Here is a 26,091-nt window from a genome sequence, read left to right on the forward strand (position 1 = left end):
TTTTCATTTTATTTAATTTTTTATTTAAAAAACATTTCAGTCAAGCAATACATTTTTATGTTGAGCGTATTCTCCTCACTCTGTGTTGCAAGGTCATTCTTATCCAATTGAAAATGTTTGCTGACCCCATGCCTGCTCTTACTCCCAGATCAGCACTGGAGTCTTACATGGGCAAAAGCATAAAATCTTCCAGCTCAGGAAGTAAGGCATGGAACCTGGGAAGTTGTCCAGGCTCGTCCTGAGCTGGAGAGAGCTTGTTCCCATGCCAGTCAATTCATAGGCAGAAACAAGGCCAACTCCTCCTGGTGGAGATACACAGGAGAGCAGATTCCTAGGACTGAAGCAGGCATGGAGTCTCACCGCTGAAATGGGCCTCAGCGGCTGTGGCAGGAGCCGCAGGCTTGTCATCCAACATTTCTTTGTACCGACGTTTGAAGAAGCCAAGCTGTGAAATGTGGTAAGTCAGAAACACTGGGTAAGAGGGTAGGGAAGAAAGTCCGGAAGAGGAATTGAAGATAGAGAACTAACTTCCAGCTGTGTGCGAGAACATGCATGGGAACAGCTGTCACTAATGAGATAGACTGTGTGCCAAGCAGCTGCAGGAGAAAAGCGTAGCTTTACGTCATGCAGATTTCCACGCCATTTCTGTTTCACTTCAGCCAATCTATGATGTAAGTCTTACTGTTATTTCAAAAACAAGAAGCAAAAAGAGACCCCCAAAGGAGAGGCAACTTCCTAAAATTAAAGTGTAAGTGACCGAGATGGGACATGTTCCCAAGCCTGCCCCACAACCAGGATCTGAGTTTTCACTCTCCTATCTTGTGCCTGGCAGAGCTGGTGGTGAACACTGGGAGTGTTAGGAAAACGATTTGAAAACGACAACTCACCTTGTACAGAGCAGCTGTGATGAGAGCCAGCACCAACAGACCTCCCACCGAGCTGCCCACTATGAGGGGGATGGGCTCGTAGACTTCATACTCTTGTAGCACTGTCTCTACCTGATGTGAAAACCAAGGAGTGCTCTCTCTCTCTCTCTCTCTCTCTCTCTCTCTCTCTCTCTCTCTCTCTCTCTCTCTCTCTCTCTCTCTCTCTCTCTCCCTCCCTCCCTCTCCCCCTCTCTTTCCCTCTCCCCCTCTCTGTCCCTCCCTCTCTCTCCCCCCTTTCTTTCCCTCTCTCTCTCCCTCCCTCTCTCTCTCCCTCTCCCTCTCTTCCTCTCTCTCCCTCTCACTCTCTCCCTCTTTCTCTCCCTGTCCCTCTCTCTCTCCCTCTCTCTTTCCCTCTCTCCCCCTCTCCCTCCCTGTCTCTCTGTTTCTCTGTCTCTCTCTCACACACACACTCACTGACACACTCACTGACACACACATTCATGCATGTTCTCACACACACACACACACACACACACACACACACACACACACACACACCAGGCTCCCAGCCTTTAACATTCCCCCCTCCTGGCCAATGCTCTATTCCAAGCATTGAGCTACAGAAGCACTTGTGCACTGAATGCCTAAGGACCTTCATTCATCCTCCCTCCAGGCTGGCAACTGCCCCAGCCTGCACTGCACACTGAGCATCAGGAGCCCTCTCACCAGCCCGGCCACAGCCGGCCACACAGCCACTACCTGAGCTCTCAGAAATGCCTCCTGTCCCGGCAGCTGGGAATACACAGAGGTGTTGAATGTGATCTCAGCCACACTCATGACCACCACCTTTTTCTGCAGTGTCTGCAAAAGAGAGGGTGGGACAGGGCTGGGAACTGGACCTGGGAGTTGTTCAGGGTTCAAGAACTGCCCTGACCCAAGGATGCTCCAGACCCATCAGGCATGCATGGACCAGGGGAGGGTCTCTGCTTCTGGCCACGCACCTGACTGACCCAGCTGAAGCTCAGGTTGCCCTTCAGGATGAAGTCAAGCTCGTCCTGGATGCCCAACGAGGGGACGTCACAGCGGAAGTGCAGACAGTCAGCAATGGAGCAGTCCTGGGAGGGGAATAAAGTTGAAGAAGGTCTTTACTTAGGGAAAACAGAGTAACTAAAGGCTGGGCAACATGGGTAGAGGACATAAAACCCCAGGTGACTACACAACTCTGATCCATCAGTATGTATCGGTATATTCCTGTGTCGTCATCATCATCCTCCCACCCCCACCCCCACCCCCACCCCCACCCCCGTTCATGGGCTTCTCTCACCAGCACAGGACGCCTTTGAATCTGGGCCAGAAAGTCAGATTGCTGAGGAGGATCCCTCTGGGACGTACAGGAGACACTCTGGGGGTGAGGGAACGTTTTCCTAGTAAGCGCATGGTGTTGTTATAGAAAGGGATTCTGGAGCGAGAGAAACTTCAGGCTGGTACCTGTGCCGAGGTCTGCACAGCCACCTCCCACACCGTCACACCATTCAGTAGGACGGGAACCCAGAAGTTCACGCTGATGGCCAGTTTCCACGGACTCAAGTTATTCACCTGCAGGAAATGAAGACCTGATGTTAGCATTGTCAGGGGAGCACCTCCATTTATTTCTGACCCAGAGCTCTCCAGTCTTCCCCGTCCCTAGCTGAGACCAACACTGTGTATCCATCCCCTAGCTTCTCACACGATAGCGATGCTCGGCCTCTTTCCTTCTTTCCCCATCGGAAGCTGAAAAGTTGAAATGCTTGGTGGAATCCTCCTGCCTGGAGAAAATGGCTTGTTGGTGAAAAACAGCTCTGATGCCATCCCCATTTGATCCATAGCTTGCTGCAGAGTGCTGAGCCCAGCAGATGACCCAGGAAAGTAACAATGGTCTCCATGTGCACCTGCAGCCTCGGTGCCCACGCCACGCCTCTCCCTACAGTGTTCTTTGCCAGGTACCAGAATTACCTACCAGCTCTTCCCTGGGTGCCCTGGCTTCTTTATACCTCCACAGATTTGTGCCAGCTCTTTCTTTGGCATAAAATGTTGTTAGTCAAGTTCCAGGAATTTTCACTTACAAACCCAACTTCTTCATGTCTCTTGTAATGTTCAGCATTTCCCAGTGGAGAGAAAGCATTTATATGTTTCCTAAAGCAGATAGAGTCTAGCAGATAGGGAGTAGCCTCAGGAACTCCTACAAAGTCTTCTGCCAGAATAAATAAGTCTGTCTATGAAGTGAAGGCTAGATTGCTTGGGACAAATGGAGCAAGAGCCTGTCCCTGGTGGCAGTGATGAAAACAGAGATGGTCATGTTGGGACAAGTGAGCACATGTGAAAGGGGATGGTCCAGGAGCCAAAGCCAAGAGGTCCCTATAGGCTGACAGCTTTTTGTCTACTGGTCCCTTGTTTTTGTATTTGTGACAAGGCCTCAAACAGTGTCCCAGACCAGCCTTAGATTTACAGCAATCTTCCTGCCCCCGCCTTCCCAATGCAAGGATTACAGCTGTGAGCCAACTCATCTGGCTCATCCATGGCTTTCATGATGTGGAAGTCCTGTGTATATGTCAATAAAGCACTGTTGGCCAATAGGGAAGCAAGATAGGTGGGACTAGGAGTCCAGGAGGACTCTGGGAAGGAGAAACACAGAGAGTCAAGATGTAACCACCATAGGGGTAAGAAGCCTGGAAACCTTTCTCCGGTTAGAAAAATACTTAGATTAACAATTATGGGGTAAATACTTAAGCCAGAGCCAGCCAGTAAGAAACAAGCAGGGCCAACAGCTTCATAATTAATACAGTGTCTTGTGTGTTATTTGGGGACTACAATGCGGCAGAGCCCAGGCGACTGGTCAGGAAAAACCAAAGGGGCAGACAAGGAAAACGCTTCTCTCTACAAGTAGACATTTACTGTTACAAACAAGAGGAGGGAGGGCCACAGGAGGAATGGGAAGGAGGAGAGAAAGGAATGGAGGGTATATAAATACATGAAATTATAAAAAATAAAAATTTAAATGAAAAAATAAAGAACACATACTTACTTTTGAAAAAGTGATAACATATACCAATGCTGATTATAAGTAAAAGCATCCACACAAGAGTTTCTTTCCAGGGTATTTGGATTGTCCTGATGACTTCATTAGTTAAGTTGTAATTCCTGCCTTCTCAATGCTGGATGTCTCTGATCTCAACAGAATTAAGCAGACTAGGCATAGTGGTGCCCATCTATAATCCCAGTACTTGGGAGACAGAGGCAGTTAGATCTCTGTGAGTCTGAGACCAGCCCGGGCTACATAAAGAGTTACAGAACAGCCAGGACCACATAGTGAGAGCCTGATTTAAAAAAAATAAAGAAGAGAAGGAGAAGGAAAGGAGAAAGAAGAAGAGGAGGAGGAAGATTAAAGGGGAGGAGGAGGAGGAATAAGAAGGGCCAACATGCTTCACCAGCATCCAGAAGCCAGATCATCTACCCAGAACCTCTGCATACCCCAACAGATTTCACGCTGTCAATGTGATGTTTAAGAGCACATGGGATTGACTAAGGGTGTGGCTCTGTGGCAGGACACTTGCTTAGCAAGTACTAGGCCCCAGGCGTAAGCCTCAGAACTGAGGCACTGGTGACAAATCACACGAGTTCACATCTCAGACACACCACTTCCTACCCAACGAAGTAACTTGAAATGTAAGTCATTAACTTCTCTACAGTCTGGCAGTTTTCTCCCTAACGAGGGCCATAGCAGCACCCAGCACACATGAGCTCTCCATAAATGTTGGGGTTTCCTCTTGGTACACTAGCTGAGATTCCTCTGTACTTTGCAAACCTCTTCTCTGTGCTTCCATTTTCTTACTCTAAAATCTCCAGTTTAAATGTCTTTTCTTTGAAAAATATTGTTTTACATTTACTGGTTTATCTGGGAGAGTGTGTGTGTGCCACCATGCTCATTTAGAGGTCAAAGGGCAGCATGCAGAACTCTCTTCTCTGCCTTTACCATGTGGATCCAGACATCAGACTTGGCAATTGGTGACTTTACCCACCAAGACATCTCCCTGGCCTTAAACCTCTTTTCAAATGTAAGTCAAACGCACAGCCTCCCTTGGCCTTGAGAGGTGTGTGACAATTAGCATGGGTACAAAGCCACTCTGCAGAGGCCTGGGGCTCTCATGTTTGCTTTCAACTACAGCTTGTTAAGCAAGCTGGCCTTGTAGGAGACATGCACTGTGGCTTACCTGGTGAATAGAGGGGCAAGTTATTTAACCTCCTGATTTTTTTTAAGTTGGTAAAAATAGGGACAGCAATATGGTTGTTCAGAGGATTAAATGGGTATAATAATTAAAAAAAGAAACCTGGAGCCTGCTGAGAGAGCCGGTCTACTCCTGCCCACTTTCAGGGCAGAGGGCAGAGGATAGAGAGCAGAGGCCAGAGAGTATTGAATTTGCTTACACTCACTAAAAGGGAATCCTGGTCCCCTACCCACCAGGAGAGGAAGAGGCTCTTCCTACACCCGCTGGAAGAAGGGATGGGAAAGAGACAATATAAAACCACACTCAGCAACAGAAAAACAAATATGACACCACCAGAGTCTAGAGACTCCACATCAGCAAGACCTGAACACTCCAATGCAGATGAAGCAGAAGAGAATGACCTTAATAACAATTTCATGAAAATGATAGAGGCCCTCAAAGAGGATATGAGAAAATCCCTTAAAGAAATATAAGGGGGAAAAATGCAAGAAATGGAAGAAAAAACAAGCCAAAAATGCAAGAAAAGGAGGAAAAGACAAAACAAAAATTGCAAGAAACAATTCAAGCAGTGCAAGTGTTGAAATCTGAAATAGAAACAATAAAAAAAACACAGTCTGAAGGAATGCTGGAAATAGAAAAGCTGGGGAAATAGTCAGATACTACAGATGCAAGCATAACCAACAGAATACAAGAGATGGAAGACAGAATCTCAGGTGTTGAAGATACACTAGGAGAAACAGATTCATCGACCAAAGAAAATCTTAAGTCCAACAAATCCCTAACACAAAATATTCAGGAAATATGGGACACCATGAAAAGACCAAACATAAGAATAATATGTATAGAAGGAGAAGAAACCCACCTCAAAGGGGCAGAAAACATATTCAACAAAATCATAGAAGAAAACTTTCCCAACCTTAAGAAAGACATGCCAATGAAGGTACAAGAAGCTTACAGAACACCAAATAGAGTGAACCACAAAAAAAGTCCCCATGCCACATAATAAATACCCCAAGCATATAGAATAAAGAAAGAATATTAAGAGCAGCTAAGAAAAAAGGTGAAGTAACATATAAAGGCAAACCTATCAGAATTATACCTGACTTCTCCATGGAAACTCTGAAAGCCTGGATAGATAGATATTCTACCAACACTAAGAGACCATGGATGCCAGCCTAGACTACCATACCCAGCAAAGCTTTCAATCAATATAGATGGAGAAAGCAAGATATTCCATGACAAAACCAGATTTAAACAATACATATCCACCAACCCAGCACTACAGAAAGTTCTGGAAGGAAAACTCCAACCCAAGGAAGTTAACTACAACCAGAAAAACATTAACGATAGATAATCCTACTTTATCAACAGCCAAAAGAAAAAAGGGGTGGAAATCCACATACAATTCTACTACCAACAACCATTCCAAAACAAGAATGAGCAATCAATTGTCATTAATATCCCTCAATATTAATGGTCTTAACTCACCCATAAAAAGACACAGGCTAACAGAATGGATTTGAAGACAGAATCCATCCTTCTGCTGCATACAAGAAACACACCTCAGTTTCAAAGACAGACATTACCTCATAGTTAAGGGTTGGGAAAAGATTTTCCAATGAAATGAACCCAAGAAACAAGCAGGAGTAGCAATCCTAATACCTAACAAACTAGACGTTAAACTGAAATCAATCAAAAGAGATAAAGGAAGTCATTTCATACTAATCACAGGAGAAATCCACCAAGATGAAGTCTCAATCCTGAACATCTATGACCCAAATACAAAAGGATCCACTCTTGTAAAAGAAACATTACTAAAACTCAAACCACACATAAAACCTCACACACTTATAGTGGGAGACTTCAACACCCCACTCTCACCACTAGACAGGACTATCAAACAGAAACTTAACAAAGAAACAAAGGAACTAATAGAAGTTATGACCCAATTGGGTTTAGCAGACATCTATAGAACATTCCATCCAAACACAAAAGAATATACCTTCTTCTCAGCACCACATGCGACTTTCTCTAAAATCAACCACATACTTGGGCAACATAGCAAACCTCAACAGGTACAAAAAAATTGGAATAACTCCATGTATCTTATCAGACCACCATGCTCTAAAGTTAGAATTCAACAACACCACAAATTGCAGAAACTCTACAAACTCATGGAAATTGAATAATGCACAATCATATCACTCCTGGGTCAAAGAAGAAATAAAAAAAGAAGACACAACATACCCAAACTTGTGGGGCACTTTGAAAGCAGTGCTAAGAGGAAAGTTCATAGCACTAAGTGCCCACATGAGAAAACTGGAGAATAGTCACATTAGAGAATTAACAGCACAGCTGAAAGCTCTAGAACAAAAAGAAGCAAACTCACCCCAGAGGAGTAGACACCAGGAAATAATCAAATTGAGGGCTGAAATCAATAAAGTAGAAACTAGAAAAACAATACAAAGAATCAATGTAATGAAGAGTTGGTTCTTTGAGAGAATCAACAAGATAGACAAACCTTTATGCAAACTTACCAAACAGCGGAGTGTGAACATGCAAATTAACAAAATCAGAAATGAAAAGGAGGACATAACAAGGGACACTGAGGAAATCCAGAGAATCATCAGGTCATACTTTGAAAACCTATACCACAAAAGTCAAAAATTTAAAGGAAATGAACAATTTTCTGAATAGATATCACTTGCCAAAATTAAATCAAGAACAGATAAGCAATTTAAATAGACCTATAACCTCTAAGGAAATAGAAACAGGCATCAAAAGTCTCCCAACCAAAAAAAGCCCAGGTCCAGATGGCCTCAGTGCAGAATTCTACCAGAAATTCAAAGATCAGCTTATACCAATTCTCCTCAAAGTATTCCACACAATAGAAGCAAAAGGGTCTTTGTCAAACTCTTTCTATGAGGCTTCAATAACCTTGATCCCCAAGCCACACAAAGACACAACTAGGAAAGAGAACTTCAGACTAATTTCCCTCATGAACATTGATGCAAAAATACTCCCTGGGGAATGGAGTGGGGATTGGACAGGGGGCTGAGGGGAGCAGGGGAGGAAGGGAAGGAGAGGGAGCTGGGATTAACATGTGAAGCAAGCTTGTTTCTAATTTAAATAAGAAATATAAAAAAGAAACCTTCCCAACCCCCACAATAACAAAAAAAAAAGCTTGAACTATCCCCAGTACATTTAACTATAAGCTGTGCTGTAAGGTTGTAAGTGGTTTCCTAGGGACAAAAGAAGAAACTCATGCATGCAGTGCATGGGTCATGTCATTGACAGTGACACATATGATCCTGACACCCTCCACCCCTCCCTCCTTCCCCCACCCCCCGAAGTTCTACATACTCAGCAGCCACGGCCCCAAACCCTGTCCACGGTATTCTCACAGCTTCCACGGGTTTCCACCACCTGGAGCACAGCCCCTTGCCTGCTTCCAGCCTGCCCTGCCCCTGCTCACCTACACACCTTCAAAACCCATAGCAGCAGCTTTACATCCTCCTCTGACCTTGTCTGGCCTCTGCATGGTGACAGACCTGTCCTGCTAGGTCAAGCTCCCAGAACACAAAGCCCAGAAAAGGCTTGACCTCAACCTAGTAGCTTCACTTGGTGTGCTCATGTCTAGCACCAAGGAGAGGTTTGTGTGATAGGAAGACGGAATACTGGAGGAAGAAGAGGTTAACAATGGTGAAGAGGTGTGCATGTCCGCCAGCAGGCCCTTTGATCGGAGAATTATACAGCTTTTCTTTGCAGGATCCTGCCTCAGTCGACTCCCATAAAACAAGCTGATTCAGACTCTCATTCCAAGGAGAACCAGTTGAGTAAGAAGTACCGGGCTCAGAGGAAGGTGGAAGGGGCCAGAGAAAGGCCAAGGATTCAGTACCTGTGGATCACTGTGTACACTGTGTGCTTCACTGGGAGCTCCAGCTGGAAGGCAGTCTTGTTGGTTCCAGGCTTATTGTTCTCACTGGAGGGAAAGAGTGGAAGACCATGGTGGAGGAGTAAACAATACCCAGCCGGGGTGTAGGATTGGAGGAGTGATACCACAGCTCGCCTGGGCTCACCTGCTTGCGTTGGCCCTCATAAGCAACCTGTCTCCCAAGAAGGCCTTGTAGGAGACATCAAATGTGATTATGAAGGTGCTCTGAGGGGGAGAAAAATGGAAATGGAGAAGGTTGTTGGAAAGTAAGGGAAGGGAATGTGTTAGGACAAGGAGGTCAGTGCTGAGGACGTGGGGGGTGGATAACACTGACCTTCGCACCTTCTCGGAAGATGGGGTGATTGATGCTGCAGCTGCTGCTCCTCAGGCTCTCCTTGTCAGTGAGCTCAGCCTCACATGCCACGCGTAGTGGGTATTGGTGAGGTTGCTTATAGGAGAGCAGATGAATTCAAGTTACCATATTGGTTACTTTCCTGTGGCTGTGATAAAACACCGTGGCCAAGGCAGCTTGAATATAGAAGAGTTAATTTGGCTTACAGCTCTAAGGGATAAGAGTCCATCAAGGTAGGGCAGCCAGAACAGGAAACTGAGGGCCCACACCCTCAACCACAGTGTTAAGCAGAAAGTCTAAGCTGCAAGCCGCCCAAAGTTTTCACTCTTGACCCCAACCCAGCAGTGACGTATTTCCTCCAGCAAGGCTGCAGTCCCTAAACCTTCTAGACAGTGCCACCAGCTGAGGACCAAGTGTTAAAGTTCTTAAGAGTGCGAGGCACATTTTTCTCCCAAGCTACCACAGTTATCCATGTCTCTATCTATGGGACTGACATATGATGATAGTGGTACTGCTCAGAGCAGTAGAAGGACAGACTTTTCAATCAGTGATACCAGAAAAATCATCCCACACTGAAAGTACAGAGAGAAAAATGAAGTTGGATCCCTACCTCATTTTATACATTAAAATAGACTTAAAGATTTTCATGCACAAAAGTAAAACTATAAAGATTTTTGAAGGGAATATAGTTTCTCATAACTTTGGGGTAGAGAACCTTGCTCATGCATGTTAAGCAAATTTTATACTGCTGAGTTACAATTCTCTCTCTCTCTCTCTCTCTCTCTCTCTCTCTCTCTCTCTCTCTCTCTCTCTCTCTCTCTGTCTCTCTCTCTCTGTCTGTAGTCAGGGGACACTCCCTCCACCATGTCAGTCTTGAGATTGAGCACAGGCCATCAGTCTTGGTGGCAAATGTCCTTAACCACCTTTTCCAGGTAAGGATGTCATAGTTGTTTTATGCTTGATTCCTAGGACCTCATAAATTGGACATGATGGCACATGCCTGTAACCCTTGAATTCAGAAGTTCAAGGCCAACCTGTGTCCATGACACCTTCTCAGTAGTGAGTATGGTTTCCTTACATCCTGATCTTGCTGGAGTTGAATGTAACATCACCTCAGGAGTTGGAAGGAAGTGGGGACACATCGAGTGACTGTAGGAAGGGAGACAGTGACCCTTGGTGTACAAGTCTGAGAGACAATGTGGATGGAGAGGGGGAAAAGAGCAAAGGTGGACATAAATTCTGGAGCATTAGGATATGAGGAAGTCTTCCTTTCTTCCTTCCTTCCTTCCTTTCCTTTCCTTTCTTTTTTTTTTTTTTTGTTTGTTTTGTTTTGTTTTTTCAAGGCAGAGTTTCTCTGTGTAGCTTTGGAGCCTGGCCTGGAACTCTCTCTATAGACCAGGCTGGCCTCGAACTCACAGAGATCCATCTGCCTCTGCCTCCGGAGTGCTGGGATTAAAGGTGTGCACCACCACCACCCAATGAGGAAGAATTTCTTAAACAAGATTCACATACAAAAAATACTAAGAGTAGATCAACTCAATCACAATTGAATTAACACATCCTTTATAGTGCAAAGACTAAAAAGACTAATCACTAGAATAGGATCATTGGAGTATGTAAAGAACTGTTGTAAGTCAATGTTTGAGACTGGGTCTCCCTAAGTTGTCCTTAATGACCTAGAAGTCACATAGACCAGGCTAGCCTCAAAGTCACAGAGATCCTCCCTCCTCTGCTCCCCTCCCCAAGAGTTCTGGTATTAAAGGTGTATGCCACCACACCCAGGTGTTTTTTTTTGTCTCTTTTGTTTTTTGTTTTTCGAGATGGGGTTTCTCTGTGTGGCACTGGCTATCCTGGAACTCACTCTGTAGACCAGGTTGGCCTTGAGCTCACAGAGATCTGCCTGCCTCTGCCTCCTGAGTGCTGAGATTAAAGGCATGTGCTGCTGTGCTAACCAATTTTTAAAATACAAGCAAGAACATAAAAAAATTAGTAGATAGATACACACACATCCAAAAAAGACCCAAAGAACCACAAAATGTATGTGAAGTTGCACAACTTCTCTAGAATATCCCAAACAAAAACTGCAAGGAAATGCGTGATCATATTGACAGTTGCAAAGTCTGCTGGAATCAAAGAGCAGACAGACAGGCACAGGAACTCTCACGAGCTCCTTACAGAAATGTAAGCAGACAAAGAACATGAAATGTTCTGAAAATGTTCACTTTATAGAATTGATGTGTGGTATAAATCTTCCGAAATATTATGCTCAAGAACAGTCATGGCCTGCCGTTGGTGGTGCATGCCTTTATTCTCAGCACTCGGGAGGCAGAGGCAGGTGGATCCCTATGAGTTCGAGGCCAGCCTGGTCTACCGAGCGAGTTCCAGGACAGCTTCCAAAACAATACAGAGAAACCCTGTCTCAAAAAAAAAAAAAAAAAAAGCAGTCATGGCTCAAATCAGGAAAGCAACCATCAGTGACAGAACAGATCAACTGTGGCATATTCATATAGAAATCTCACATAGTACTGTAATGTTAGGGTTTGAATAAGGAAGCGTGCTAGCCGGCTAGTATACTTTGTCCTCAGTGTGGTGCTGTTTGTAGGGACAGGGGACTGTAGAACTCTGGGGAGGTACAGCCTAGCTGGGTGATCCGGCCGGCTCTGAGCAGGTCTTGAGGCACAGAGCAGCCTGCTTGAGCTCCGTTCTTGGCTGATGAGGATAGTCAGCCTCTTACACTACAGAGGCCATGCTACAGCCCCTGTGCCTCTCCTACCATGATGGACCTCACCTTAGGTGATGGCTGCTAATCGTGGTTGTCAACTAACCCCCAGGCTCATGGACTCCTCTTATTAGTTTGATTATTTGAGGTGGGAAGACCCACCCTAAATCTGGGCCACAGCTCTGGTGGCAGTCTACAGCAAAGGACATGAAAGAAGAAAACTTTGTTCTTTGCTCCCCCTGCAGTGTAACAGGCCCTGAGACAACATTCTGACCTTAGAACCCTGCACATAGGCTCCAACACCTGCCAAAATGGGAGCCAAGACCTCATCCGTAGTTTCAGGGCCCAGAAGAGTCCCCAATGGACTCCCCTTACTTTACAGCTCCCGTAGCTTTGCTTCTTTGCTAACTGCTCCTGCTAACCAAAGTGTTAGCCAGGATGTGTTTTTTGTTCATAAAAGACAAAAAAATGGTTAAGCACATGGCTGTGTGATTTGGTCAAGTCCCCCATGCAGCCATCAGCCAGAAATACAGCCTGGCTTTAAGGACGTCCATGCGTTCTCTGGTAGCATTATCTCACAACACTAGCTGGCAAGTTCGTCTCTCCTGTTGCTGTGGCCAGTATTAAATCCATCTTTTTCAGGACTCCAACACAGGCTGAAGACCAGTGGTTCTCCGAGGGTTCCCCCAGGACCCCAGCATCAGATTGAGAGTGCTGAGCTGTCAGTTTCATGGCTGACAGCTACCAGTCCTGAGTACCGCTGCAACTACAGCTACAGCCTTCTGGTCCTCAATCAGCCATTGCGGGACGGTCCTGACAGCATCCTATAAGGTAGCCTAAGCCATTCCCTTTTAATATGTATTCATTGCATCAGTTCCATTCCTTTCAAAAACCCTCCCAGACACACCTTCTAAACTGCGCCTCACCTTTAGTATGTATCCACCGGACAGTTCTGTCCCCTAGCAGACCTGACCAGGACAGCTAAAATGTCCCTCTTTTAGGTTGTTTCTGGCAGATATTTGGTCACAATGGTGTAGCCACATGCAGCAATATGGAGGGATCTCACAAATATCACTAAAGGCAGTGTGATTTAAGGACACACTCGTGGATGGCAAACCTACAAACACCTGGAAATGATTCTTGTGATTAAAAATCTGATTATTATAGGCGAGAGATAGGGAAAGATAGAGTTGGGGGGACTTGGAGGATACTAGTAGTTGTTCACTTTTGACTAGTTATTGATGTTATGGATATTTGTTCAGCATTATTTATTAATTGACACTTAGGCTTAATATACCTTTATCTGTGTAGTTTTCTATTATCTATGATGATACATAATATCTAGATACATACATGATAGAAGGATTACAAAACAGGAGGTTATAGGGCAGGGTTTTGAAAATGTCTAATCCCCATTGTAAGATCTTAAGGAAGTAGAAACTTAACCAGACATTTAGAAATAGGACCTTGGGAAGTGATTAAAATTTGATAAGTTCATTAATGTGGGATCCCATGGTAGAAGAGGAGGGAACACACACACACACACACACACACACACACGTAGCACAAATGATAGTTGGTTTTAATAATCTGAAGTTAGATATTGAGGGGGGGGACTGAAAGATCAGATAAACAAAACGGCCAGACACTAGCTACCTCAGACCACAGGGGAGACCCTGTCCTCAGACTGCATCTCCAGATCCCACTGCTCCTCAGACCACAGGGGAGACCCTGTCCTCAGACTGCATCTCCAGACCTCTCTGCTCCTTGACTACACTGTTCCCCACCAAACCCTAGGCTGCTAGACTGCTATGAGCTCCTTTCTCCATTCCTCTCTCTGCCCAGCCATATCACTCAGGTCTCCACCTCCCTAGTGCTGGGATCAAAGGTGTGAACTCTCTTCCTCTTTTAGATTAATTCACTCTCAAGTAGCCCAGGTGGCCTTGAACTCACAGAGCTCCGTCGGCCTCTGTCTCCTGAGTGCTGGGATTAAGGGTGTGTTCTACCACTGCCTGGCCTCTGTGACTGTGACTAGCTTTGCTCTCTGATCGTCAGCTTTATTTGTTATATCATAAAGTACCACCACACTACACACCTTTGCCATGTTATTCCTTGAACTGCCTTGAGACTCTCCTAGCAAGGCCACTACCAGATGCACCCCTTAAGTTTGTACTTCCAGAATTATTATATCATTTCTTTATAATTTGTCCAGCCTGTAGTATTTTGGTATCAGGGACAGAAAAGTCCCTAGCTTTCTAGTAGAGTCCAAGGGGCCCGCTTACCTGTATTTCCATTACCCGTCGATAAGACAGCCCTGCTGGGTAGTAGAATTTGACTAAAGTTCCGTAGCTGTCCTCACCCTCGTTCCACACAGTTACTGTCACGGTGAGCTCCAGGGAGCTTCCCACCACCAAGATCTGCAGGCTGAGGAGGAAGGTCAAGCCTGAAGGAGGGACTCCTTTGGAGGTGAGTTGAAAGTGGATCAAGGGCAGAGGCAGGATGGTGGGAACTCATGAATTTTGAGCTGATAGCATTCCAACTGAATTCTTTTTTTTAGAAAGGGGTTCTTCATATGGAAGGAGACAGCACTCACCCTGAGAAGTTAAAGCTGATGCCCAGGTCCCCTTCACACAGGAGTTCTTGCTTACAGTTCTTCTCAAATGGGAGCTGCAACAAAATGGTTTGCTCCTCTCTCAGCCATGGCCGAATCAGCCTCAAACCCCCTTATTGGACTATTAGCAAGCCTCTGCCTCCCAGTATCCTGATAGACAGGAGCAAGGAATGGCTGGAGGTTGGAATGTGAAATAATGATAACTTAAGATCTTTGCTTCAGCACAACAAAGTCTAATTGAATCAAGTCCAACATGCACCAAACCATGAGCAGACATTACTAAATGCTAGCAATAGGACAGGATTTTTCGACTGGCAGGAAGTTTGGGGAAGGAAAAACTACTGGTGAATTAGATGAGGCTACAATGCTCAAGAATGTGTGATCTGGGGCAGTCACTCTGATAGGATGGTCATAGCAGACTTAGGAGCCAGAGGACAAGTGGGAACTGGGAGGTCCTGAGTGTGCTCAGAGGAGATCAGGTGGTCACTGTCTTTGGACAGAAAGAAGGAAATGTTTTTCAAGTGAAAATTACAGCAGATGAAAGGAGAAAAGAGGTACAGTGTGCAGTTATGTGCAAGGGGACCAGCTGGGCCAGGCGTAAGTAGCTAAGGGGATGCATTTTGGATTTGTTGCCAGTGGTGAACAATTAGGATCTGTTGTGGGTTCAAAAGCACAGAAAAGCATAATTAAACTGGGATTTTATTGGACAACTACTCACAGAAGCCGTCATGTGGTCTTGTGAGCCTGCAGCCAGCACAGGACGAAGATTCCTGGAAGAGTCGGCCACCAGGGAGAAGTTGAGACGCAGGATGATAGGGCTTACCACGTCCTCCACACAGTCCTGAGAAAGAGGGAACTTTGAAAAACCACCACCCTTTTCCTTCCCATCACTGGGCTCCCCCTCTGCACCCAGGCAGTGCCACATCCGGGCTGAGGGGCCAGGATGCACTCCCAGCCCTTCTCTCCGGTTTTGATACCCTGTCTCTGCCCACTTCACACAGTAGAGATCAAGGACCCGACAAGCTAGTCTTGGCTCTTTTCCCCTTCCCCCAAACCCCTCTCCCTCACCCTTCCCCACGCCCTCCCGCACTTTCCCTCACTGAAAACCCTCACTGGCAAAAGCAGCTTCATCATTTCACAGTGATCACCAAGCCCCAGAGTCTTTCTTCGAGACAAAGTCCAGCTCTTGGTCTCATCAAAAACAGCACGAGAAATCTGACGGCCTGGATCCAAGACCAAATCATACCTCACAGAGCTTTGGATATCACCTGAAGTGAAAAGGAAAAGAAAAATGCAAAAGCAAAGAAACTCAATTTCCGCTTCCATTTCGTTGTTTACAAGTGTTGAGCACTTCCATGACATCACCAAGCCTGGGAAATACACATGGAGACAAGGATGGATGGATGGATAGATGATGATGATAGACAGACAGACAGACAGACAGACAGACAGACAGGCAGGCAGGCAGGCAGGCAGGCAGGCAGGCAGGCAGGCAGGCAGGCAGACAGACCCACTCTTCACTTATGAATCTCAATCTAGTAAAGGAGCTAAACTCATGGACTGTGAATGAAACCTGGAGGAAAAGAAAAGAATGTCTCCAAGTTTTGGTATTCCTACGACTTGGGGAGATAGAGGTCGGCACACTCATAGAAGTACATGGGGGACAACGGGTGGAATGAGGTGTGACAGAAGATTCAAGGGGAACCAAAGCAGAATGGAGTTGCAGGAAAGGATTGGAGTCTCCATAATTTTAAGATGAAGCAGTTTAATGGTGTTAGGGGTTGCTGTGAGGAGCCTAGTTTCGAATTTTGGGATCCATCAAGTATAGTTTCTCACTGGACAATGGGTGAGGGTGAATAGGGATAGGTGTGAGGTTCAATGAGAGAGTCTTTGCTTCGGTGTAGGTATCAGAGATGTGGTATCTTAAGCAGGGACAGAGGCTAAGGTAGGGAGGAGAGGAGACGGCCTGGGTGCATGAAGAAGAGAAAGGAAAGAACTCAGTCAGGTCTCTGACTCAGGAAGCTCAGGAAAGATCAAGAGATTTATGTTCCTGGGATTGCTCTGCCTCTGATGGAGCGTTTCTGCTCCCAATTTTAGAAAAACACTCACCTAACTGGTCATGGGAGCCTTTGTGGATAGTGAGACAGACGGTGGCCTCCCCAGCTTCAAGGGCAGTGGGATTCCTTTTCCAGCATTGGTACACAGCCTTTGCCACCTTCACAGGGACAAATCTTATGGCAATCCCCACTTTCAGCAAAGGCAGGCTCCTGGGGACATAGACAAGGGTTAAGGACCTGACACTGATCTCTGGGAGAAGGACCAGCACAAGTGACTTGGACAACATGGACAAGGGTGGGATGTGGGTGAGTTCTCACCTAAGCAACAGCACGTGTCCCTGGGCTCCCACAGCCAGGTCCACCAGGCCGTCCTGGGTAAGGTCCTGACCCCCACTTAGTGACTGCCCAAAATATTGGAGCCTCAGGCAGAGCTGGGAGCCAGTGATCCGCTGATCAGGAAGAGAAAAGAAAAGAAAAACCAATAGATGGTGATATTCAGGGATTGTGAAAGGGGAAATGGAGAGTTAGGAGTTGAAAGTTAGCAGTGTGAGGGTCTTAGGAGACTCTCAGAAAGAGAGAAGGGACCCCTTCCAAGTCCAGCTTGCCCCGACAATATGCACAGCAGTGAAGTAAAAACAGAGCCATAGGATTAAAACAGACTTATTTGTTCATCATTTGTGTGATCATCTGGAAAATTAGTGGTACATGGAGTACTTCGGGCACTCTCTGTTTTATTTTTACAGGGAGGAGTTGTCTTGATCATTTCTGTTTCATGGGGGAAAAAAAACTAAAGCTGGAAGAATCTAGGTCAGCCATTTAGACAAAGAACACAAAGCAAATGATGGCTGCTGCTGTTGCGGGGATTTGACTCAAGAGTTTAAGTTCCATGCTTAGTCTCTTAGTGGGAAAGCTATCCACAACAGAGCAGAGGCTGTGTTGATGCACCTGTGCTTGGTGCTTAGTTCAGAGGGACAATAGACTACTCAGAAGCTGTGAAAAGCAGCAGCTGCCATAGCCAGCAACCGGAGGCTGCATTTACCCAACGAAAGACATGGAAAGGGGAAGGAACTAGAAGAGACTGACGGCAAGGCCTCACCTGGCTGGGCGAGGGGCTGATGTCCAGTTTTGAGGCTCCATGAAATACATACACAGCACCCCTGTTCTCTTCCTCTCCAGGTGCACCAATAGCCACATCTGTCACACTGTCCCCATTCACGTCACCTAGCACTGTCAGGGCCACCCCAAAGCGGCCCCAAGGATGGCCCTGCTCCCCGTGCAGAGTGGCCTCACACTGCCACCTGATTCTCTGCAGAGCAAAGTCAGTGTCAGACCCACCCTGGGCGGCCCTCCACCCGTACCCACAAACCGCCAGCCAGGACCCTTCACCACTTACCCCACTGGGCATGGGGCACACAGACACCTGCCCCCCTCGGGTCTGCTCATAGTAATGGGGGGCCCCGACCAGGACCAGGTCAGTGCTGCCATCTCCATCCATGTCCACAGAGCAGAGGGAGGCCCCAAAGTACGAGCCGATCTGGTGGGCCGAGTTTGAAGTCATCTTATAGATGCCCCTCTGCCTCTCTCCCAGTACCACAGCCTCCCCTATGGGTCCCAAAGCCCCTTCATCTCCTCCTTCTCCATCCTGACCACACTGCTCACTCTCAAACTCCACTCTGGCTTCTTCCATACCAACCTGAGTTCCACTGACTTCAAACTTGGGCTTCCATTGCCTGGATTCCTGGGTAAAGATGACAACCTTCCCTGTGTGCTGGTGTCGAGGGGCCCCCAGGACCAGGCTGTAGACCCCCTTCCAAAAGGCCAGTGCGGTGGAGTAACCTGAGGGACCCAGACCTCAGCACCAAGCCTCTTCCTGTCTTCGGGCAGCTCTTCCCGCCCCTTCTCCTCCCACAGCCTCTTCTTACCCAGGTAAGCATCCCTCATGTCCACATTCTCCTGAGACATGTTGATGAAGGTGGGTCTCGTATTTGGGGGGTATAAGAAGGCACCTCCAGACCAGCCGAAGCTTCCCACAGCTCCCAGAACTGGTCCATCCTGGGAGGAAAGGATGCCAGGGTTGAGCAGACTGGAGCAGGCTGGCAGTCTGATCCAAAGAAGCCTGCTCCCAAACACCATCTCGACTTCCCTTCCTCCTAGTTTTCAGTAGCTGTCTCTGCACCTTAGCCTCTGGGTCTCTGGATACATTGCCCTTGCCCTTGTCAGCTCTGCTTCCTTCCTGCCTGTTCTGCCTCTGAGGTCCCTGCATCGGTCTCTACCTTCTTCCATCCCAGCACCAGGCCTCCTCAAACCTAACATGTAGGTGGCACTGTGCTAGGAACCATCACTGGTCCCTTGGAATGTTCATCTGGGTCACTTCTCAATTGAACCCGGGCAGTTAATCTCTGCTCCCAAACACAGGGGACCTTTCTTCTGGCCACCTCTCAGCTCCTGTATGACAAAGGCAATCTTGTCACATCCTTGTGAGGTCTTTGTCCGTACCCTCAGGCAGCAATACTTCATGCACCCCTGCATGCCTTATTTGTCTTTATACTTTTACACTTCTGATTGTGCAGAATGGTAGAGATATAGAAACACCAAAAGAAATGTTTAATGACCCTCCAAGGAGAACCGTTGACACAGATCCAGTGACCAGTTCAAACCCAGTCTGGTCATTTCTTCCACACCCTACTCAGCCCCCAGTTATCAGAAGAAAATCTCTGTAGATGCTCTGGGCATACAACAGCTTTCAAACAGGTCCCGCTGCACTGTTTTTCCCCCTCTGGCCCCTGTGGTCTGGGCCCTCCTACCCCTCCAGCTGCTCATTGTCCCGCTCACTCTGCCCCTGCTGTGTCCACCTTATTTTTCTCTTTTTCTAGCACCACGGTTTTATTCCTTCCCCAGAACCATTTCAGTAGCGTTTTCCTCTAACCGCGGTAATGGTTCTTCAGATTTCCCCGGGGCCGCCCTTCCTCATCACCACCTTCTGACCATCTTCCTTTTTCTATCCCGATGGCCATGGGAGTCAGAGGATGCTTTGTGTGAGATCTCTACCCACTGGGATGCATGCTCCATGGAAGTTCAAGCTTTGGCCGTCACCTGCTCTTCTTTGTCCCCAGCACCCTAAGAATCATGGGTGACACTCCTCACTCAGTTAGAGGACTTAAGAACAAATCTGCTCCTGGTCCCTTCTGAGCCTTACCCCGCCCACAGCAGGCCCAGAGTTGATGTCTGTTGATCAAGGGTACGTTCCACCCACCATTGTGAGAGCCGAACTGAAACCTTCTTGCGACATCTCGTGCTGAAAGGAAGTACTTGTCCCTGATTGAGTTCCTGTGGGAAAACATGTCACTTAAATTCTCCAAAGCTATGAGACCATGGGGACTCAGAACAGAGGGAATGGGGTCTGGGCCCTGAGCTCTAGGGGGCATTTTTGGGGTGGCTTGTGAATAAGGATGAACATCAAGACTACAGGGGACAACTTGTAGCAATCCCTTAAACTCCAAGGCAGGAGCTTCTTCCCACTTACCCTCGATGGCAAAGATTTTCTCCTGAAGCTGTTTCTGGATGCTACCAAGCGCTACAAAGTTGTCCACCTTGAAAACGTGGTCCTGTGGGGGAGCTGAGCCAATGGTGTTCAGCTCCTGCAGTGCACTGGGTTCCTGGAAGGCATCTCCCACCTGCGGCAGAGTAGAAATCCACTGAACCTTCACTGGAGGGAGAGAAGGCTGGATCTGAGGGGCAAGGAGGAAGGAACTGTACCCCAATAGCATAGCGAGTGATGTTAGCTTTCTCTGCCTGGGGGATGACATCACTGTACGTCAGGGGGTCTCTATATTTCTGCCCATCTGTGATGACAATTAGGATCTTCTTGGCATTTTTGCGAGCCCCATTCTTGCTATGAAACAGCTCTTCCCTGTCAGAGAATAAAGAGAAATGACTTTTGAGACATAAGTGACTCTGGAAAGACAATTTGCAAAGGCTGAAACTCATCTGGATATGTTAGAAAGACCATATTGGGGATGCTATAGGATTATCCAGAGTTGGTAATGGTGATGCAGGTCCACAGTCCCAGGCTAAAGGAGAGGAAGGAGCATGAGTTCTGGCCTGGCTAGGCTACATCGTGAGATCTTGGACACACACACCCTCACCCTGCCTCTCACACCTATCCCTTTATCTCTTACCCATGCCTCTAACACCCCCACCCAATAAAAGGGAAGAAAGGAAGGAAAAGATAAAGGTCTCCCTTTTGGAGTGCTATCCTAGAGCACAGAAAATAACAAAGGTGTTCATATTAGGTATTTACTAAAGTCTCTCTACCACTGAACTTCACTCCTAGGAGGCAGTATGGTCGGGCAGCTTTGGAGTCAGATATCCCTTGTATGTGCAGCCTGGCCTCTCTGAGCCTCCGATTCTCTCAAGTAAACTGATAGTGACTGTGCTGTAACCATGTTCTAAAAATGGCTCAGATGGCTCTTCTCCTGGCCTGGCCTGTGACTCACTTTCATCCATAGCAATGCAGTGGCTTATTTTTTGTTTGTTTTTGGGTTTTTGTTTGTTTGTTTGTTTTTTCCGAGACAGGGTTTCTCTGTATTGTTTTGGAGGCTGTTGGTCCAGCCCAGCCTTGAACTCACAGAGATCCGCCTGCCTCTACCTCCCGAGTGCCGGGAATAAAGGTGTGCGCCACCAACGCCTGGCTCAATGGCTTATTTTTGCACTGTCATCTCTCATCACAGATTTAGATGCATGGCTACACTTTCAAGCCACAGTGAGAGAAGCCTGGCTACTCTGCTAGAGGTACCAGGAGCAGTCCATGGAAAGAGACCACGTGTAGACACAAGTCTAACCATCCCAGCTGAGCCCATTCCCTCCAGCCAGTCCTCATGAGCACCAGGTGTATGAAGGAACTCTCTGGGTTCTGACTATATGAAGGACATCTACAAAAACAGCTGGATCTGCCATCCTCCCCTGGATTAGGAAAAAAGAGTATATGTTGTTGAAGCCACCAGATTTGATGACTGAATCAAATGGGACTTGGTTATTGGAAAGATTCCACGGCAGTGAATGGCCTGTGGGTGAGTGCTTGTCAGGTGGTAGCTCTAACAAATGCTTAAGATGTATATAACTGTGTACCCTCAACACTCAAGTCCAGAACATACCAAACACCTGCCAAATATAATTGCCCAACATTAGGGAGGGAATTCAACGAATCTAACTCAGCTTCATCAGCTCCTTTGTTGAAAAGTAAAAGTCAAAACTATAGCAAAATATGGAAGATGCTGTAAATTTAAGATTTCCTTCAGAAATAGAGAAAAATCTATGTTTGCCCTGTTGTGACCATATACCATCAGTCTGCAAAAAGGCAAGTGATAGAATTTGGACTGTGTCGGGCAGGTTGAATTTATTGATTCATTTGAATGTACCACTTTTCCTTTCTAATATTATATATGGTAGAATGTCTAGAGGGGTTATGGGTAACCCTTAATCCTGTAATGTTCCCACTGTTTTGGGCCTTGTGAGTTGTTGTTTGACATAAGATCTTATGAATTACAAGCTGAACTTGTCTCAGGTAACCCAAGCTGATCTCAAAATCAGCCTAGGATAACTGTGATCTTTTCTCCCAAGTGCTAGGACTAGAGGGGTTTCACTCCCTATTAAACACTAAGACTAAGACACATCACCTGCCTTGCCATTTTGTCTTTTTAAAATGAAATGTCTTAAGGGAAAGAAGGAGGAAGGGAAGGAGGAGGAGGTGGCAGAAGAAAGAGAAGAAATTTAACTCAGCACTGGAAGAACCAAGCAGCAGCTGAGTCCAGTGCTAAGATGAGCTTGGCTCCAAGGATACTGGCGACTGGAGAGACACAGTGCATTCTGGTATATGCGGGGTGGGCCACTGTCACTCTGCTTCATGTACTTTCTCTTCCAAGGCTCTTCCAGTGGAAAAGCATTGAGTTCCTGAGGAAGGGCTCCAGGAGGGGGGCGTGTGTGGTTTCGAACCCTTCGGGGTTTCTATCTTGTGTCCAAGGTACAAGAGAAGCCACAAAGTAGAGTGAGTGCATTTAGCCAGAGGATCTCTTGTTTGGGATGATCCTATCCCATTTTAGCACAGCTCAGTGAGTTCTGTAGTGACCATCTGGCTCCAGTGCTGACCAGACATGTAGAAGAAAGCCTAGAGGTTCCTAGAGCCAGGCAAAAAGAAAGTAACTGCAGAGGAGTCGAGCCTCGCACATGGGAACTGGGCCCAGGGAAGCATTCTGCCTACAGCCGATCCTCTCCAGAGGAGAGCTAAGAACTACGCTGTGCAGCGTCATGAAGAAGCAGCGTGGGTATCTCATCTGACACAGCAGCGGGCAGGAGGGACTCACACCACTTCCCGGATGCCTGTGGCTGTGTACGTCAGGCCCTGCAGCTGGACGATGGAATCCACCAGGCTCTGGGGGTTCAAGCTGCTCCGGAATTTGGTGAAGGTGAAATGGGTCTTCAGGATGTTTGAATACTGCATCAGGGAGAACTGCGAAAGCCAGGGGCTCGGGATCAGAGCTCTCCACAGTCCTTCCCTCCTCTCACCCTCCATGTCCCCCTCCCTCCCTTCTCCTTTTCCCTCACCCCTTCTCTGTGGTGTGTGTGTGTGTGTGTGTGTGTGTGTGTGTGTGTGTGTGTAGTGTGTGTATGTGTGTGTATGTGGTGTGTGGTTGTGTGTACGTGTGCATCTGTGTATATGTATGTGGTGTGGGGGGCGCACATGTGCATGCGTGCGTGCACACGCGCATGCATGTGTGCCATGATGTGCATTTGGAGGTCAGAGAACAACTTTCAGGAGTTGGTTCTCTCCTTCCACTGTAGGTTCCAGATCCCGGGCATCAGGCTTGTGCAGCAAGCACCTTTACCCACTGAGCCATCTCACCAATGGTCCTAGTATTTTCAATTAGCTTTTTCTTTCGGAATAATTTTGGACTTATAATTCATTTCATATTGTGGATTATACAGAAAATACAATAAAGAAATCATTCACTTGCTTGAGTTACCTACAGTGAGGTTTCACAGCTAAATTATCTTAAAATCCTTTGCTGTTATTGCATGTTTACTTGTTGAATTGGTTGCTTTTTGTCTGGAAAAGGTCATGTTTTATGGTCCAGCTGAACCTGAACTCATGTGATCCTGATGCCTCAATCCCCCAAGTGCTGGAGTACCAGGCATGCAGGGTCACCTTCAGCTCTTTCAATGTTTTTAAACAGCGTGGAACATCTGGAAGCATATTAAACGCCATAGGAGAACCTCTTGGGTTGGGGCTTACATGAGCCCTGAACCAGCACCTTGCCCTTGTCTCCTGGCCCTGCCATGAGCTCTTCCACTGGACCCCCTCCCCCACCAGCTGTGTGAGAACTCCTTCCTACATCTGTGTCACCCTTCCACAGGCCACCGTGTCCAGTACTCACCAAGGAGTTGGTGCTTGCAAACTGGCCCATCAAAGCTTTGACAAAGGCCTTCATCTGGCTAAAATCACTTTTCTCGATGCTGCCGGAGCCGTCAATCAGGAAAGCGATGTCCATCTCTTGTACTGGACAGTCTGCCGCAAAGGAGAGAGGGATCAGATGTATGTGTGGGCCTCAACCATCTCATGGGGCCCAGAATTCCTTCTTACTCAACAGAGCCAGAAGCCGGGTCTTGGATTTACCAGGCAGTTTCTAGCCCTCCACAGAGAGGGCCCTTGCCTCTTCTTCCTGAAACAGAAACCAGGGTGCTGTCCTCACTCACCCCCAAAGAGGCCAGAAAGTAGGCTCTGCAGTCAAATTCTCATTAAACACGTGCCTTCTCTAGGCTTGCAGAGCACACCTGCAGTGAGTAATGGGTGTGCCACCCTGGTCCAGCCTATTCCTGTGCTGAGGCACTCACTTCTGACTACATGCAGCTGGCCAGCAATCTCTCTCCGCTTCCCAAGAATCCCCCTGGACGGAAGGTGTGCTGCTTAGGGCTACAACCTACATATGGGGCCAACTATTGTCCAGGCTCCCAGGGCAGGGAAGCATCGATAAGGAACTGCCTCACGGGTCACCTTGCTGTGACAGACTTCCTAATGGAGTACACAGAATCACCCCAGAAAGTGAACCCCAAACAGACCAAAGTAACAGTTGCATCCAAGTCCAATTTAGGGTTAATGACAGGAGTATGGTGAGGGGTGACTGACAGGAGCAGTGGCAACTGTGACTCAAAGGCCACTTCTGTCACCAGCACCGGTGACAGCATGGGAAAGCTGCATTCCTGGAGCTCTCTACACAGCTTCAGGCAGCTCAACAGAGCCAACACGTCTCTCCCAGAAATTCGGCTTTCCTCTCTAGCAGTTTTCTAAGCTTGCATAGCCCTAGGGAGGGTTCCCGGGGGATCGTGGACGTTTCTGCTTTCTCACTTTCTCGGATGGTGAAGTCTGGTTGCTTCCTCAGCCTTGGGAGCCTCTCACTCCTTCCCAGAGAGAATGCTTCCCTCGCCAGGGATGCACTCGCCAGCACTTGCCTTCTGGCCAGATCACCTTCCTCTTGCTCACCAGCATTGCTCTCAAGAACATTATCTCACTTCAGAATCTGTTTCCGGCAAAATCTGGCCGCATAGGCCTAACTTTCAAAAAGAGACCACCTCTGGCTTCACGGAGGTCACACCATAAGAGGAAAGACATACCACATGCATGCAGACAAATAGGGCCCTTCAGACTGCCCCCACACTCACGCTGGGGTTGTGGGCTATGTGCAGGACCTCAGCTGCCTCCCCCAGCACCCACATCCTGTTACCCACAGGTGGAGAGTGAGCTGACCAGCATAACCAGCATAACCTCACACCAACACAGCAGACCTACAAATTGCCTCCCACACACCATTAAAATAAAAGGGCTTTTTCCTCTCTCCACTCTCCTCCCCCACTTCATCTGCTCCACTCACCAGGGCTTCAAGGTGCTTGTTGGGAACCATGGGGCCTAGTTTCAGAACAGTTTATAAGTGCTTGTCCAACCGTTCTGCAGATGAGGCTGGGACTTCAGGGGGTGGGTGGGGGGCACTGTGTTCAGTCTCGCTCGGCAAGGACCAGTGCACTACCGGGAGCACAGAACACTGCTGGGACAGCGCAGTCAGCACCCGCTCTTCTCTCTCATAATATTGACGATGCTCTTGGTGGCTTTTAGTGCCACTTCATCAGTCATGCATGGGACAGATGGGAATCTTTCCTGAAAATCTATTTTTTTCTCAAATATTTTTCCCTAAAATTCGATGGGAGCTGATGCTTCTCGGGTTTCTAATCTGGGGATGCCAGCT

General features: G+C 47.2%; 1 protein-coding gene and 1 long non-coding RNA gene across 2 annotated transcripts; one reads left to right on the plus strand and one right to left on the minus strand.

The window, feature by feature from the left end:
* On the minus strand, positions 1 to 24,499 carry LOC101839072 (integrin alpha-D). The gene is made up of 25 exons (XM_040753518.1): positions 24,232 to 24,499; positions 23,161 to 23,306; positions 20,558 to 20,711; positions 20,325 to 20,475; positions 20,055 to 20,128; positions 18,724 to 18,853; positions 18,495 to 18,637; positions 18,195 to 18,335; positions 17,898 to 18,107; positions 17,120 to 17,250; positions 16,854 to 17,011; positions 15,858 to 16,012; positions 15,463 to 15,585; positions 14,727 to 14,800; positions 14,416 to 14,557; positions 9,397 to 9,510; positions 9,208 to 9,287; positions 9,027 to 9,110; positions 2,593 to 2,671; positions 2,355 to 2,462; positions 2,191 to 2,268; positions 1,868 to 1,981; positions 1,626 to 1,727; positions 888 to 998; positions 1 to 445 (listed from the first exon to the last, which is right to left on the minus strand). Exons 1-25 carry the CDS (start codon positions 24,343 to 24,345, stop codon positions 332 to 334), a joined length of 3,030 nt encoding a protein of 1,009 aa, XP_040609452.1. The 5' UTR covers positions 24,346 to 24,499; the 3' UTR covers positions 1 to 331.
* Positions 322 to 22,473, plus strand: LOC121142812. Its single transcript, XR_005879920.1, has 5 exons — positions 322 to 457; positions 10,384 to 10,473; positions 12,776 to 12,964; positions 14,508 to 14,599; positions 14,691 to 22,473. It is a non-coding gene; the product is annotated as an uncharacterized LOC121142812 (long non-coding RNA).
* Positions 24,500 to 26,091: the final 1,592 nt, after the last annotated feature.

The sequence above is a fragment of the Mesocricetus auratus genome, unplaced genomic scaffold (genome assembly GCF_017639785.1).
Source record: "Mesocricetus auratus isolate SY011 unplaced genomic scaffold, BCM_Maur_2.0 Super-Scaffold_4256, whole genome shotgun sequence".
NCBI classification, from domain to species: domain Eukaryota; kingdom Metazoa; phylum Chordata; class Mammalia; order Rodentia; family Cricetidae; genus Mesocricetus; species Mesocricetus auratus.